Source organism: Taudactylus pleione, unplaced genomic scaffold (assembly GCF_031769625.1).
Source record: "Taudactylus pleione unplaced genomic scaffold, aTauple2 ptg000073l, whole genome shotgun sequence".
In the NCBI taxonomy this organism is placed as follows: domain Eukaryota; kingdom Metazoa; phylum Chordata; class Amphibia; order Anura; family Myobatrachidae; genus Taudactylus; species Taudactylus pleione.
In genome coordinates, this window is record NW_028284475.1 from 3,650,001 (window position 1) to 3,664,623 (window position 14,623).

The window sequence follows — 14,623 nt, forward strand, 5'->3', positions numbered from 1 at the left end:
ATGAAGTGAGCAGTCTGTATAGTACGGTCAGTCACCCCACGGTATGTACAATCAGTACACAGCATGAAGCAAACACTCTGTATAGTACGGTCAGTCACCCCACGGTATGTACAATCAGTACACAGCATGAAGTGAGCAGTCTGTATAGTACAGTCAGTCACCCCACGGTATGTACAATCAGTACACAGCATGAAGTGAGCAGTCTGTATAGTACGGTCAGTCACCCCACGGTATGTACAATCAGTACACAGCATGAAGTGAGCAGTCTGTATAGTACAGTCAGTCACCCCACGGTATGTACAATCAGTACACAGCATGAAGTGAGCAGTCTGTATAGTACGGTCAGTCACCCCACGGTATGTACAATCAGTACACAGCAAGAAGCAAACACTCTGTATAGTACGGTCAGTCACCCCACGGTATGTGCAATCAGTACACAGCATGAACCGAACAGTCTGTATAGTACAGTCAGTCACCCCACGGTATGTACAATCAGTACACAGCAAGAAGCAAACAGTCTGTATAGTACGGTCAGTCACCCCACGGTATGTACAATCAGTACACAGCAAGAAGCAAACAGTCTGTATAGTACGGTCAGTCACCCCACGGTATGTACAATCAGTACACAGCATGAAGTGAGCAGTCTGTATAGTACAGTCAGTCACCCCACGGTATGTACAATCAGTACACAGCATGAACCGAACAGTCTGTATAGTACGGTCAGTCACCCCACGGTATGTACAATCAGTACACAGCATGAAGTGAGCAGTCTGTATAGTATAGTCAGTCACCCCACGGTATGTACAATCAGTACACAGCAAGAAGCAAACAGTCTGTACAGTACGGTCAGTCACCCCACGGTATGTACAATCAGTACACAGCATGAAGTGAGCAGTCTGTATAGTACGGTCAGTCACCCCACGGTATGTACAATCAGTACACAGCATGAACCGAACAGTCTGTATAGTACAGTCAGTCACCCCACGGTATGTACAATCAGTACACAGCATGAAGTGAGCAGTCTGTATAGCACAGTCAGTCACCCCACGGTATGTACAATCAGTACACAGCATGAAGTGAGCAGTCTGTATAGTACGGTCAGTCACCCCACGGTATGTACAATCAGTACACAGCATGAAGTGAGCAGTCTGTTAGTACGGTCAGTCACCCCACGGTATGTACAATCAGTACACAGCATGAAGTGAGCAGTCTGTATAGTACAGTCAGTCACCCCATGGTATGTACAATCAGTACACAGCATGAACCGAACAGTCTGTATAGTACGGTCAGTCACCCCACGGTATGTACAATCAGTACACAGCATGAAGTGAGCAGTCTGTATAGTACAGTCAGTCACCCCACGGTATGTACAATCAGTACACAGCATGAAGTGAGCAGTCTGTATAGTTTGGTCAGTCACCCCACGGTATGTACTATCAGTACACAGCAAGAAGCAAACAGTCTGTACAGTACGGTCAGTCACCCCACGGTATGTACAATCAGTACACAGCATGAAATGAGCAGTCTGTATAGTACAGTCAGTCACCCCACGGTATGTACAATCAGTACACAGCAAGAAGCAAACAGTCTGTATAGTACGGTCAGTCACCCCACGGTATGTACAATCAGTACACAGCAAGAAGCAAACAGTCTGTATAGTACGGTCAGTCACCCCACGGTATGTACAATCAGTACACAGCATGAAGTGAGCAGTCTGTATAGTACAGTCAGTCACCCCACGGTATGTACAATCAGTACACAGCATGAACCGAACAGTCTGTATAGTACGGTCAGTCACCCCACGGTATGTACAATCAGTACACAGCAAGAAGCAAACAGTCTGTACAGTACGGTCAGTCACCCCACGGTATGTACAATCAGTACACAGCATGAAGTGAGCAGTCTGTATAGTACAGTCAGTCACCCCACGGTATGTACAATCAGTACACAGCATGAACCGAACAGTATGTATAGTACGGTCAGTCACCCCACGGTATGTACAATCAGTACACAGCATGAACCGAACAGTATGTATAGTACGGTCAGTCACCCCACGGTATGTACAATCAGTACACAGCATGAAGTGAGCAGTCTGTATAGTACAGTCAGTCACCCCACGGTATGTACAATCAGTACACAGCATAAAGTGAGCAGTCTGTATAGTACGGTAAGTCACCCCACGGTATGTACAATCAGTACACAGCATGAAGTGAGCAGTCTGTATAGTACAGTCAGTCACCCCACGGTATATACAATCAGTACACAGCATGAAGTGAGCAGTCTGTATAGTACGGTCAGTCACCCCACGGTATGTACAATCAGTACACAGCATGAAGTGAGCAGTCTGTATAGTACAGTCAGTCACCCCACGGTATGTACAATCAGTACACAGCATTAACCGAACACTCTGTATAGTACGGTCAGTCACCCCACGGTATGTACAATCAGTACACAGCATGAACCGAACAGTCTGTATAGTACGGTCAGTCACCCCATGGTATGTACAATCAGTACACAGCATGAACCGAACAGTATGTATAGTACGGTCAGTCACCCCACGGTATGTACAATCAGTACACAGCATGAACCGAACAGTCTGTATAGTACGGTCAGTCACCCCACGGTATGTACAATCAGTACACAGCATGAAGTGAGCAGTCTGTATAGTACAGTCAGTCACCCCACGGTATGTACAATCAGTACACAGCATGAGCCGAACAGTCTGTATAGTACGGTCAGTCACCCCACGGTATGTATAATCAGTACACAGCATGAAGTGAGCAGTCTGTATAGTACGGTCAGTCACCCCACGGTATGTATAATCAGTACACAGCATGAAGTCAGCAGTCTGTATAGTATGTTCAGTCACTCCACGGTATGTACAATCAGTACACAGCATGAAGTGAGCAGTCTGTATAGTACAGTCAGTCACCCCACGGTATGTACAGTCAGTACACAGCATGAAGTGAGCAGTCTGTATAGTACGTTCAGTCACTCCACGGTATGTACAATCAGTACACAGCATGAAGTGAGCAGTCTGTATAGTACAGTCAGTCACCCCACGGTATGTACAATCAGTACACAGCATGAAGTGAGCAGTCTGTATAGTACGTTCAGTCACTCCACGGTATGTACAATCAGTACACAGCATGAAGTGAGCAGTCTGTATAGTACAGTCAGTCACCCCACGGTATGTACAATCAGTACACAGCATGAAGTGAGCAGTCTGTATAGTACAGTCAGTCACCCCACGGTATGTACAATCAGTACACAGCATGAAGTGAGCAGTCTGTATAGTACAGTCAGTCACCCCACGGTATGTACAATCAGTACACAGCATGAAGTGAGCAGTCTGTATAGTACGGTCAGTCACCCCACGGTATGTACAATCAGTACACAGCATGAAGTGAGCAGTCTGTATAGTACGGTCAGTCACCCCACGGTATGTACAATCAGCATCTTATTATATTAACACATGCCATTGTCTCGGCAATCTCAGGCACAAGCCATACTTTATTGTGCCGACATGGGGGCAGCCATGTCATCACAGCAGGGGGCGTAACACGGCGTTACTACCTGGGCATTGGAATGGCGGTGTGATTAAATTTTTGTGGCCCCACCCCGGCTATACAAAGCCAAGATTACTACATAGTAAAGTTGTTTGTGGGGCTACAATGGTGCGATTCAGAGCTACTCGCGTCATCAGCTGCCCAGACCGCCCACTTCAGTCCAAAAGTGGGCACCGCTGCGAAGACGTGGACAGCAGCAACTCCGGTTCAACTGAATACTCTTCTGGGGAGCCGGGAGCATTACCTGAATTGGGGAGCCTCTCGGCCTTTCCAGGAGAGTAGGGAAGTATGACTCAAGTCTGCCTTTAGGGCAATCCAAACCCATTTACCCATATGGGCTGTACCTCCGGGAGGTTGTACTACTGCCAGTGCTATGTTGCTGTAATAAGGGATGATGTGCCGGTCACTGCTATGTCAGTAACACTACTCTCATTCATGGCATCAAGCCCAGGACCCAGCACGCTGCATTCATTCATCACTGTTTTGAGGGTCCTTGTTGGGACCTAGTGCTCCTTGGTCCCAGTATATTTATTATTTATTTATTTATTAAGTTTCTTATATAGCGCAGCATATTCCGTTGCGCTTTACAATTGGAAACATTGATAGAACAAAACAGGGTAATAACAGACAGACATAGAGGTAAGAGGGCCCTGCTTGCAAGCTTACAATCTATAGGGAATATATAAGACTTAGTTGTCTATTTACTAAGCAGTATTAGGAGACAGAGTGAAAAGTGATAAGGTGCCAGCCAATCAGCTCCCAACTGTCATTTTTCAAACACAGCCTGTAAGATGACAGTTGGGAGCTGATTGGCTGGCACCTTATCACTTTCTTATCACTTTTCACTCTGTCTCCTAACACTGCTTAGTAAATAGACCCCAAAGTCGTTTGATACAGAGATAAAGGAGCTGATTATGCGTCAGACCAGGGCCGGATTAACAGGGGGCAGTCATCCCTGGGCCCCCACACGTAAAGGGCCGGAGGAGACGGAACCAGTTCCGCCTCCTCCGGCCCACCTCAGTCCGGCGCCGCAAGGAGGCTCTATTTGCTGGGATTGTAACCAACGGGCGCCCAGGCTCCCTCCCCGCAGCAGCAGTTGGAGCCAGAGGCTGGAGCTCTGGCTCCCGGAGTGCGCTATGGGAGAGACGTCATGACATCTCTCCCATGGTGCAGAAGAGCAGCCGAGCGGACCGGACGGCAGCGGGTGCGGGGCTCAAGGTAAGTATTAGGTTTTCTTTTTCTTTTTTGCAAGTGGCTTTGCTACACGGGGGGCATTACTACCTGGGCACTAGTACTGAGGGCCAGGGCTGCCATCAGAAATCGTGGGGCCCGGTACTGATAAAATAGGCAGGGCCCCCCTGGGGGATGGTGCAGAGGTGGGCGGAGCTGTGTATAATGTGGGTGGAGTTACACTAGGGGGTGAGACGTCAATTGGTGATTAAACCAATTTAAAAATTCTCAAAGTTTGGGGTCGGGAAGGAAGGATGGACATGGGGACACACGGCTGCGAAGCCTGGACTGGGAGGGCACAGAAAAGGCTGAACTGGGGGTGCACAGAGCAGGGAAGGCTGAACCTTAATTGGTGGGCACAGGGCAGGGAAAGATGGCTGGACTAGAGGGGGGCAAGGCAGGGAAGGCTAGGTGTACTAGGGGGGAGGCACAGGGCAGGACTGGGAAGGGGGGGACAAGGCAAAAAAGACTGGCTGGATTAGAGGGCACAGGGCAGGGAACGATGGCTGGTTTAGGGTGAGCACAGGGCAGGGAAGGCTGGCTGGACTGGGGGGGGGGCACAAGGCAGAGAAGGCTGTCTGGACAAGGGGAGCACAGGGCAGGCGAAGGCTGGCTGGAGTAGGGGGTTTGGGTAGAGAAGGCTAGCTGCACTAGGTGGAGGGGCATACGGCAGGGACTCTGAGTCCTACCTTGCTTCTCAGCATCAGCGGGCCCGGCCCCGGGAGACAGCGGTGCAGATATACGGCAGCCTGGGAGAGACAGCGCAGCGCTGCCGGCGGTATTTCAAATATGGCGTAGGCCGCGAGACAATCACAGGCCGCGTACCAGCAGCCAATCAGGAGCAGCCATTGAGGCCACTCCTGATTGGCCGCCGGTCCGCGAGCTGTAATGCTCGTGGATTGTGACATGTTTCAAATACCGCCGGCAGCACTGCGCTGTCTCTCCCAGGCTACCGAAGCCTGATTCATATTATCTGCCCTGCTGTCACCGGGCCCCCGCTCTGTCCGGGCCCGGGACTCCAGGCCTGGCAGACCCCCCCTGATGGCGGCCCTGCTGAGGGCAATACTCGGGGGGCATTACTACTGGGGGTATTTATACAGGGGGTACTACATGAGGTATTACTACTGGGGCATTTATACAGGGGCACTACTACTGGGGGCAATACTCGGGAGGGCATTACTACTGGGGGCATTTATACAGGGGCACTACTGTTGGGGGCAATACTCGGGGGGGCATTACTACTGGGGGCATTTATACAGGGGACATTACCATTGGGGCACTACCACAGGGGACATGACTACTGGGGGGCATTACTATTGGGTGTACTACTACTGGCGGCATTACTCAGGGGACATTACTACTTGGGGCATTACTACTGGGGCACTACTACAGGGACCATTACTAATGGGGGCACTAGGGGCATCACTACTGGGGCACTACAACAAGGGGCATTACTACTGGGGACATGACTACTGTGGGCATGACTACTGGGGGCACTAATGTGGGTATTGCATAGGGGGCACTGCATAAGGGGAACCACTCCTGAGGGCACTGCATAAAGGGCACCATACTGTGGGCTCTGCATAAGGGGCACCACTACTGTGGGCTCTGCATATGGGGCACTACTGGGGGCACTGCATAAGGGGCACCACTACTGTGGGCTCTGCATGAGGTCCCCATTGTGCATACCCCCAGTTTGTCCACATTTAATAGGGCCCCCCACATGTTCGTTGCCCAGGGGCCCCCACACACCTTAATCCGGCCCTGCGTCAGACGGATCTCTTGTAATGGATGCAAAGAGCGAGATTTAGCATACAGCACAAAGTGAATCCAGTTTACACATTTTTGCGTATATCCGTTTGATTCTGAGTCAGACTGATCTTTACCAGATCTCGCTTTGCATGGAATAGGCGTTTTGGGGTGGGAACTGTGTGGCAACAATGCAATTGCAGTGAACTGTACCAGCTTGTGGGAGTTTTGCGGGTGTGTTGTGTAAACTTGCATTTGCATGCGGCAGGGCCGAACTGGTCATCTGGCATTACTGGCAAATGCACGAAGGGCCGATGGGCTGGTCTGGCCCAAAAACCTGGCAGAGCAGCTCCGCCTCCCGACACTCTGCTCAGCCAGCATGCAGAGAGACGCAGGTGTGCTGTGCGGCCAAGCCCAGTGACTTGTGACATGCCCTATGCGTGCGCGGAGGAATGCTGGGGCTGAAATACATCCCCACTCCATATGTATATGTACATATATATATATATATATATATATATATATATATATATATAGGACTGGACACCAATACTGCCATCATTAGAGCATGCGCAGTAACCACACTGTTACGGCATTTGCCTAAAGTCAGATGTGATGAAAAATACACAAAGAAATCATGAGGGGCCCATTTATCATTTAATATTTGCAGTATATTGGCCAAAAACACCCGATTTCATGGGATACCTGCAAATATTAAGCATCCCCTAGATACCAGCATTCTGGAACTTGCCCCACGCAGCTACCACCATCTAAAGATGACGTGACGTACTGCTGTAGCCTTTGTGCTACACACCACAAAAATTACCAGGAGAGGTAATGGGTGGTGGCGCATGCGTGGTCTGTAGACCACGCATGCGCAGGAGTCCTAGCACAGGCTGACGTGGTCACTTCCATCTTTAATACATCTCCCCCTGTGCTTTCTGGAAATAGATACGGATCCTTTATTATGGGTTTGCTACTTTTGCCTTATGGTGGGTTTGTTTCTATCCATTTGGGTTTTCTGTTAGAATGGACATCAGTTAGAACCATTATTTCACAGTAGCATTTACCTGCAGTAAGATTTTATGGTAACGATGCAGATTTAAATAGCCGCAATTGCGCATTTTCCCACGCATTATGGTAGGCAGGTTCTGCTCGAAGCTCCATAGGCTGCAGTTATCCCGCCGAAGCCAACATCATTTTATACTTACAAGCCTGCCTTTCTCCATCCTCCTCATCCATTTTACCAACTCCGACATCTTTCTCCCCAGTATCTGGAGATGACGTCATGGCCTTAATCTGGTTCCCCATTCCCATGACATCCTCCCCCCCATGATCATATCCCCTCCCATCTCCTCTGCTCCTTCTCTTCTATTGCCTGTTTCCATCTTGCCCATCTCATTCAAGCCTTCCCTTTGTCTCCCCATTCTTAAAAAACCCACCCTGATCTCCGTAATTACCAACCCATCTCTCTCCTCCCATTTGCCTCCAAACTTCTTGAATGGATTGTCTATAACCACCTCACCGATTTTCTTTCCTCCCACTCCTTGCTTGATCCATTTCTGCATTTTGTTCTCTCCACTCCACAGAACCTGCCCTCACTAATGTCAGCAATGACCTTCTTGCTGCCAAATCAAAGGACCACTACTCTCTGCTCATTCTCCTCGACCTCTCAGCTGCTTTTGAGACTGTGGACCGCCCTCTCCTCCTGCAAATCCTTTACTCCCTTGGTCTACGTGACTTTCCTCTCTGACTGTTCCTTCTCTGTCTCATGGCTCCACTTCCACTAACAGTAGATGTCCCCCAAGGTTGTGTTCCTGGAACTCCCCATGTTCTCACGCTAAATAATCCTGCTTAGGTTAACTCAATAGCTCTTCGGCCTCCAACATCATCTCTAATGCTAAGATCTACCACTCCTCTTCCTACCACCCCCCTCTCAACTTACTCATATCTCCAACTGTCTCACTGCTGTCTCTTCCTGGATATCCCAACACTTTCTTAAACTTAACATGTCTAAGACTATATATATAGTGTCTATCATGGCTGACTGTGCTTGATCTTATTACATTAAGAGAAGACATTATTTACTTCAAGACTGGTGAGTGCACTTCTTTCTGGACACTATATTAATCCCTAGATAATAGGGCATTGATGTGGCACCCCAGCTAACAGAATATAATGTAGTGTGGACACTAGTGACTGTTTATATATATATATATATATATATATACACAATCAATCAATTGGTCACAAATTATTTAACCCTTCCGATCCCACTTCTCGACACCAAGTGCATAACGGTGGGTTTCGTTCTAATCGGAATGAAATAGTACACACATGTGAGCAATATGAGTGAGTACAAATGAACACACTTTATTTACAAGTAACAAACAAACAATTAACAAACAACATACAAAGTATACAGTATACTCAACTTTTGTCTATGTATTCAGATGACACCGGTAATTCATCATCCTCAGCATAAGATGTACTTCATCTTATCTTCTTCTCTGGGGAGCCCTCGTTTTCCAACGCCCAGATAATTCAATTTACATTGCAGGCACCTCTACTACAGAGTCTTAGGTCCATACATGAGCTAATGGGTCCTTTGTGTACCTCTGGTTTATATACCCTAGTCTGGGGTGTTGGCTTTCTGGATATTACGCCCATATCAGTTACATACAGTGCTAGGTATCAAGCACTCATTGGTCCAGCGTAGCATTGACCAAACTTATCTCTCTTGCACATGCTCTGTAAGCACTAAGATATTACCAGACAAAGACATACAGTAATGACGTATCCTAATGTCTGGAGATGAACTCTATTTCAAGGCTCCTTTGTATAGAGTCTGGACATCAGTTAATTACCCATAATGCTTAGCATCTCTACATAGCTTACGATGGTCATTCCAATGGAATGTGGTTCACTACTGATAAGAGCATGTAGGCTATGAATGGCTTATTATACTTATAGTTGCAATAGAAATGACAGGTAGAGCTAGGCCTCAATATTTATGTCTTTGACCATTCTATGGTAAAACAGCAACTGTATTAAGACAATCTCATTTCAAACCTCAAGAGGCCTAGCAAGGGATATATGTGTTTGTTACAATTTATATGCCTATGTAGAAATTAACTATTTAATCCACTGATTACACACACTTACTATATATATACTCTAGTGCAAGTCCTGGAATCTTCTCTGGAGGGAGGGGGTGAGTGTGCATTATTGCCACACATATGGACTCTGCACCAGTCGAATGTGAATTAGTCTGGTTGTGTGCCTGCTCGGATTGAACTATATATATATATATATATATATATATATATATATAGTACTGTGCAAACGTTTTAGGCAGGTCTGGAAAAAATGTGACAAAGTAAGAATGCTTTCGAATATAGTAGTTATAGTAATTAATAGTTTATTTTTATCAATTAACAAAATGTGTGTGTGTGTGTGTGTATATATATATATATATATATAATTTTTCATTGTTATTGTTTGTACTCTTTATGTTTTTATCTGTCAACCATCTCATAATGTTCTGCTTTCACATAGGTAACAAAATGAAGGTGCCCATGAGACAGATGCCAAAAAGTATAAACCAACACATCTCAGCATGAGCGTAAGACCACTATGGAAATGACTGATAGCAGCCAATGTACAATATGTGGATAATGTGACTTATTCAAAGGAAATGATTGTTCTGAACATACTGTAACTCAGCTTTAGAATTATACCTCCCCCTGTTAAAGCCACAGGATGCTCTTTTTATGTTTTTCTGGACCAACTTCGGTATTTATCCATTTGGTCCCAATTACTTGTGTGATATAAAGTGAGATGGGGCCACACAGAACGGACATGTACAAGACTCGGAAGCCCTATCGGGAAACCACGACAGCTTTGGAGGTGATGAGAGGAGTAGCAATACTATAGAGGATCTGGTTACGGATGGGCTCCTGAGTATGGAATATGGAGAGAACATGACTGGGAGATAATGATAAGAAATAGAATCCAGAGATGTCAAATAAACTAAATACAATACAAAGTGCATCCATCCAGCATTTAGCTGTGAGCTCCCCTCCTCTGCCAAGGTCCACCTAACAGAAGAAGACAACGCCATAGGCACCTCCGCCTCCAGGAGCAGATCCATGAGCCACTCATATAAAGTGAGAGCATTTACGCTACAGTATTATCATACATCACAAGGCAACGCAGCCGCAGGGGGCAAGTTTGCACAAATGTAGATGACCCTTAGAGGCTGATGCTCATGCAAATTAGAGGGTTTTTTGCAACTGTACACGCGGTTAGTATGTTAGTCATTTGAAAAATAACATCTGCATCAGACAACGCTAACCAAAGACCAGCAAAGAAGACTTTCAAAACTGTTCTGCCCCAATGTTCGCCTTGTCTGGCATTTGATCACATAATGTTGGTATTTATCCTTAAGTGTTCCTCCTGGTCCTAACACAACCACGTGGCAAAATGACCATTGTCATCTCAGCACTCTATACATTCAAGCAAATACATTGCGGAATGGAGAAGGAAAAGCGTAACTCAATATTGTATCACTGGAGCTTTGCACCTTTGTTAATGGAATTTATATGAACCATTTTTAGTGTTTACATCCTCTTGGTACAGATTTGTTGAAACATTTCCATCTGCTCACTCTCTACCTGGCAATGCGGAGCCGCGATTAACCTACGTGCAAGCTGTATGAGCGTCTTGATCCACTCATTCTATCGACCACTTGGAACTGATCTGTCTTCATTTATACCTCTTTTCCACCATAAACCTGGGTCCGACCTGAATTTTCAGACATGGTTCCAACCCAGGTCAGACACCATGTACACAGCACCATCGATCTGGGTTGTTCTCAGGTCAGCCCCATTCACACTGAACCTGGTCATAAAAAGTGGGAGGTAACTGCTCCACAACCACCAATCAGCTCATTTTAGGCATGACCTAGGTCGGATAACCTAGTTGCGCCATTTACACTGCACCATTACCCAGATCATCCCTGGTTCAACCCTGGTAGCTACCTGGGTTAGATTGCTGGGTCACTTGACCTGGCTTATTTTTCAGGGACCCTATTACACTGAGCTGTGACCGGGTAGACCCAGCAATAACCCAGGTTTTTGTTCTGGTGTAAAAGGGGAATTAGAGAAGCTCCTGCATGAGGCTTACCACTTGGACTGCCACCACACTCTCCTATAAGCAACTATTGTGCAATCTCCCACATTACACGGCACCAAGGACTTTTGGGCAGGCTGGCGCCTATCCGATCTTATCATGTACTGGCCGTGATCGGTCTCTTGGACTAATAATTCTTTGCTCTTGTACCTCATTAGCTGCTCTCCCTAATGATTAACATGCTTTGCGATCTGCCGGGGATTGCTACTTGGTAGCTGGAGACTCCAGTACTTTTTTACCTGCCAGACATTTGCTTAATTGATTTTATAGCGACTATAACCCTTCTAAGTGCCTCTTGCTGAGAATCCTGACTCAACGCTCTGTGTGATTATGACTGTTCATTTAATATGATCTTGCAGGCTGTAACTATTTCACAATTTTAAGATATTTTATCTGTAAACTTTTTGCTATTCTGAGCACACAATTATATTATACTGTGCTTTTTACGAAATATGGTTTCAGAATTAATATAACTAAAATATATATATATATTTTTTTTTAGTATGTTTCTGATATATATACTTCTATTTTTCTTTTAAATTCTTCTCCTTTCTCTATATTACTAGTTGTTATTATAATAACATCGGCTTTTTGTCTGTTCCATTTTACTGGGAGATTATTATTCAAATACATGTAAACTACAGAACTGTAAATATGAGTCTTCAAATACATATTGCACTATATTGTTAATTTAATCTGTCAGTAAGTTAGAATGTAAGCTCTCAAGAGCAGGGCCCTCTTCCCTCATGTGCACTTCCTTTCTTTACTTATATTGTTATCTACTCTATACTCCTTACAACAGCACCTAACCCTTGACTTTTGCCATCCTGCTACTGTTGCAGTAATGTTTCTATACCATGTACCTGTCTTGCAATGTCTTGTACTGTATGTCACTGTTTTCTTGTTCTGTTCTACTGTTTATGTACTATGTTTATGTACTGTTTATGTACTGTTTATGTGCTATGTTTATGTACTGTTTATGTACTATGTTTATGTACTATGTTTATGTACTATGTTTATGTACTGTTTATGTACTGTTTATGTGCTATGTTTATGTACTGTTTATGTACTATGTTTATGTACTGTTTATGTGCTATGTTTATGTACTATGTTTATGTACTGTTTATGTACTGTTTATGTACTGTTTATGTACTGTTTATGTACTATGTTTATGTACTGTTTATGTACTATGTTTATGTACTGTTTATGTACTATGTTTATGTACTGTTTCTGTACTGTTTCTGTACTGTTTATGTACTATGTTTATGTACTGTTTATGTGCTATGTTTATGTGCTATGTTTATGTACTATGTTTATGTGCTATGCTTATGTACTGTTTATGTGCTATGTTTATGTACTGTTTATGTACTTTTGTTTATGTACTATGTAAGGTGCTGCGTAACCCTCTGGCACCATATAAATAAAGGATAATAATAATAGTGGGAAACATAGCTCAAAAAACAAGGAGCTCTGTAGGCAGTGGCGGTCCTTCCCATGGTGACACCCAGTGTGCATCTGCAAAAAGGGGTGTGTCCTTGTGGGTAGGGAGTGGCCTTGAGGTCCAAACCCCCGTTTTAGTCACTCCACAGGTCCTGGAGATGCGGACTGCCCCCGGGACCCAGTCTGTGAGTAGTGCCAGCTCCCTCACTGGGTCACGTAATGCTACAGTGCAGCACCCGACTCGTGTGACTGAGGAGTCGTCGGCACTTTGGTGTCACCCTTCGCCGGCACTGCACATTGACTGGTCCCCGGGGGCAGTACGCACTTCCTGGACCCACGTAGTGACTTATACTGGGGTTCGGGGTTGCTAGGCCACACCCCTCCCCATGAGGCCACACCCCTTTTTTGCAGGCGCGCATTGCTTACACGTAAGGAGTCCGCACCAGGTGTCCCGCAGGTGAGTGATGCCACTGGCAAACGACCTTTCTGTCCCTAGCAGACCTCTGTCATGCTGAGTGTGTTTCTCTGTTTTCAGCAGTCTGTTTCAGGTGGAAGTCATTCTGGTAAGTAGTAGTACTCAGCAATAAGTTTTTAATTAGGCTAGATAATTTTCAGTGAGGTTAGGTTTTATGTAGCTCATTCACTGGCTTTTAAAATAAAATAGGTGACTAAGATGGGAACTGTACATGCGTGAGAACCGTGAGTGGTGTAAAGGTCACACAAAAGTCCGAAGGTCTGTTTTTGAGCTTACTCTCCTTTTGTATTTTATGTTTATTCTTTGTCAGTATTTTATGTCTATTTCTTATTTTGTATAGTAATAAATCTATTAATTACATATGACCATTTTGAAGTATGTCCTATGCATAGCTCGGTTTGGGGTGAATTATTTCTGTGCATGCTCTGTGGAATTGATTTGACTAATAACCATATTGCTTTCCTGCGCAAAGAAACAAGAAGTATAAGGGGACGTGTGCAGGAAACCACAGTAAGTTTCAGTCATGTTTTCGGAATTGATAATGCTGAGAAAATGGGGGTGTTCCTTTACTATACGACCAAAAGCCTATATTACCTCTCTGTCAGAGAAAAGGGATATAAAGCCAGGCCTGCATTATCACTGCAAGGCTCCCTAGACCATACTTACCAACATTCTGGCTGGGATATAGTGGGGCGGGCATGGCCGGGGACATCACCTGACATTAGGGGTGAAGTGGGGGCGTGAATGCCGGGTATTGTGGAGCAGGGGGCGGGCCACGATGACACAATTCAGCGCCAATCATGTCATCCCCCAACGCTGCAGATGTGGGCGGAGGCTTGCCCGCTTTTCTTGGCGGCCAGGAGAGCCACCACGTTTTTGGGAGACTCCTGGCCGTTACTGGGACAGCAGGCAAGTATTCCCTAGACTCAGCTCTTCTCCAAGCCAGATAATACTTTATATCATTAAA

The 14,623-nt window shown here is 45.6% G+C and overlaps 1 protein-coding gene across 2 annotated transcripts in view; it reads left to right on the top strand.

Moving 5' to 3' along the window:
* Positions 1 to 13,960, top strand: part of LOC148532544 (uncharacterized) — a 50,581-nt gene extending 36,621 nt beyond the window's left edge. For both annotated transcript variants that reach the window (XM_088467579.1, XM_088467580.1), the window contains one exon: positions 10,107 to 13,960. In XM_088467579.1, the coding sequence (XP_088323705.1) occupies positions 10,107 to 10,118 (12 nt within the window). In that variant the 3' untranslated portion in view covers positions 10,119 to 13,960. The remainder of the gene's footprint in view (positions 1 to 10,106) is intronic.
* Positions 13,961 to 14,623: the final 663 nt, after the last annotated feature.